General features: G+C 36.1%; 1 protein-coding gene across 3 annotated transcripts in view; it reads right to left on the bottom strand.

The window, feature by feature from the left end:
- Positions 1-108: 108 nt before the first annotated feature.
- The window catches only part of LOC122256968 (UNC93-like protein MFSD11), a 13,952-nt gene continuing 11,560 nt past the window's right edge, over positions 109-2,500 (bottom strand). For all 3 annotated transcript variants that reach the window (XM_043021974.2, XM_043021965.2, XM_086540393.1), the window contains exons 6-8: positions 1,421-1,543; positions 1,069-1,246; positions 109-911 (exon numbers count right to left, since the gene is read on the bottom strand). In XM_043021974.2, coding sequence (XP_042877908.2) covers positions 614-911; positions 1,069-1,246; positions 1,421-1,543 — 599 coding nt within the window. In that variant the 3' untranslated portion in view covers positions 109-613. The remainder of the gene's footprint in view (positions 912-1,068; positions 1,247-1,420; positions 1,544-2,500) is intronic.

Raw genomic sequence — 2,500 nt, 5'->3', positions numbered from 1 at the left:
TACGTATAGGGTTGGTTATTATCGAATGGGGTTGGTTATAAGATACGAATGACAGGTTCCTTAATTGAAGTGTTGGAAAACCATTAAGGGATCAAAACAAACAAATCATTTTTACAATCAATATAGTTTTTTTTTTTAATGAGTTTTTTTTTTTACATTTGATAAGATGGCATTCAAAATCATTATCAACACAAGGCGCAAATATGACCAACACTCGAACAACCACAACGATGACCTGGATTTCAAGGAAATTAAGAAATGGAAGGCAGTGAACGATCATGTCAAACTGGCAGCTTCACAAATACAAACATGGTAGGATGCACTTCTTAAAGTGACTACTCCATCTCTCTTTTTAGACATATATTTTGAATATATATATATACATGCATATATACATATGTATATATAAATATAATGCACACACACACACACATAAATATATATACACACATATTTATGAATATATTAATGGTGGCAAAATAAGAGAGTTACAGATTTTTTTTAAAGTAAAGACATATAACATTTCAGGTATCATAGAATTACAAACAGCTGCCATATACCAGATAACAGCCACAATGCAAACTGCAGAAATTCCATATTTCCAGCACTAACATCACGTTTTGGAATCAACAGCATGGTGTACAGTGCGGTAGGCTTTCCATTCAACTATACAGAAGGTGATTGTGCCTGCTACACAGAATAGTGTAAGGATAGCAAGGTGCCAGTAAAGTTGCATCACACTTGAGTAGAAGAAGCAGGCAGCGGCAGATAGTGACTGCGTGAATTTGTAGAGAGCGAAAGCGGGGCCCGAGTTGTCCTGGTAGATGGAGCCGAGGATGGAGTAGATCTGCGTGTTGAAACAGGCGTCGCCGAAACCCAGCATGGCGCTGCACAGGAGGGCGACAAGCTCGCTGCAATTGTAAAACGAAAGAAAGGGAAGTAGTTATATATGATTACTTTGAAGTTAAGAAAATTGCTGAACGGCAAAAGGCTCGACAGAATTAGATGCAAATCCTTATTTTGAAAATGGCATTTCGTAACTAACGTTATCAACGTGGGGTTCCTTACCTTGGCTGGCCTCCGGGCAAGAAGCTGGGATCGTAAGTGCGTTCGAGAGGAGACATGGTAGGGAGGTTGAGGAAGATGAGGAAGAAGGCGAGGAGGTGCGTCAGAAATCCTATGAGCACAATGGGATCCCTTCCTGCTTTCACTGTCTTGCCGCCAAAAATCCCAAAAATACCACCACCTTAAAAAGATCGTGGTTGCACTGAATAAAAACAAAATTACTGCTATTTGCTCTGATCATCAACATTGTACCTGATGAGAATTCATAGCTTAACCTAGGTAAATTATTGTTCATCGTGAACCTTAAATTCAATATAAGCATTAATCATAAACTCACATTGTACTCTCAGCTTACCTAATATTTCCCCAATACCAATGCACATGCCAGATATGCCAACGAGCCGGTTGGGATCGCTAAACCTGAGCGTCGACCCAACACAGGTGCTGTACACTCCACTGAAGAACGATAACGCTATTCCTGAATAACAAAGAACATAAGAACAAAGAAATAATAACGTATTGACTGCAATAAAACCAAATGGATTATTCTTCCTCCAAAATGTGTTATCACAGATGTTTAAATTCCTAGTTACTGGACATTGAGAACCACTTATCGAGATCCCGTTCTTGCTTCCTTTATCGTTCTAGAAGTTATCATAAAATCCTATTCATCAGTCAATGAGATTATGGAGTCCTTCGAGTCCTCATCTTTCCAATCACATGATAAACATCCCCCTGTCCCTGTGAGACCAGTGACTGGAGATAAAGAGCCAACGACTCACACGGATGTTGTTGTGACGGCAATTGCAGAGTTGATGACAGAATTAGCTAGAAAGCAGAGGAGTATCTTCCATGGGTTATGGGAGTTGTTCTTTACTAGACACGCACTTAGACATATATCTATTATGTATGTTATGTATTATATATGTGTATATATATATATATATATTATATATTATATATATTATATATATATATATATATATATTTATATATATATATATTTATATATTATTATATATATATATATATATATAATTTATTTATATAAAATATATATATATTATATATATATATATATATATATATATTATATATATATATTAATATATATGTATATGTATTGCAACGAAGGACGCTATAATGTATGGTGTGCGTATGCATAGCATATGGGCCATTAGACAAACGCTCGGAGTATGTGCATAATGCTTAATTTTATATTATGCATTCTATGTGTACATTTATATATTCTATATAGTAAGAATATAAGTGGAGTGCACGGGAGTGCGCTATACACATGCAAACAACATTTTTGCATAGGCCTGAACTGTATATAAACAATGCCCCATTCTCACATGGTAAGACCAGGAGGTCGTGAGTGAGAATTCGGGGGGATAAAAAAGATTCTCTACTAATAACAGACGAGAAACACTCA

The sequence above is a fragment of the Penaeus japonicus genome, unplaced genomic scaffold (genome assembly GCF_977035675.1).
Source record: "Penaeus japonicus unplaced genomic scaffold, GWHDUDI00000001_assembly GWHDUDI00000001, whole genome shotgun sequence".
Taxonomy (NCBI): domain Eukaryota; kingdom Metazoa; phylum Arthropoda; class Malacostraca; order Decapoda; family Penaeidae; genus Penaeus; species Penaeus japonicus.
The sequence above is the reverse complement of the archived record's forward strand: the minus strand, read 5'-3'. Positions and strand labels throughout refer to the sequence as shown.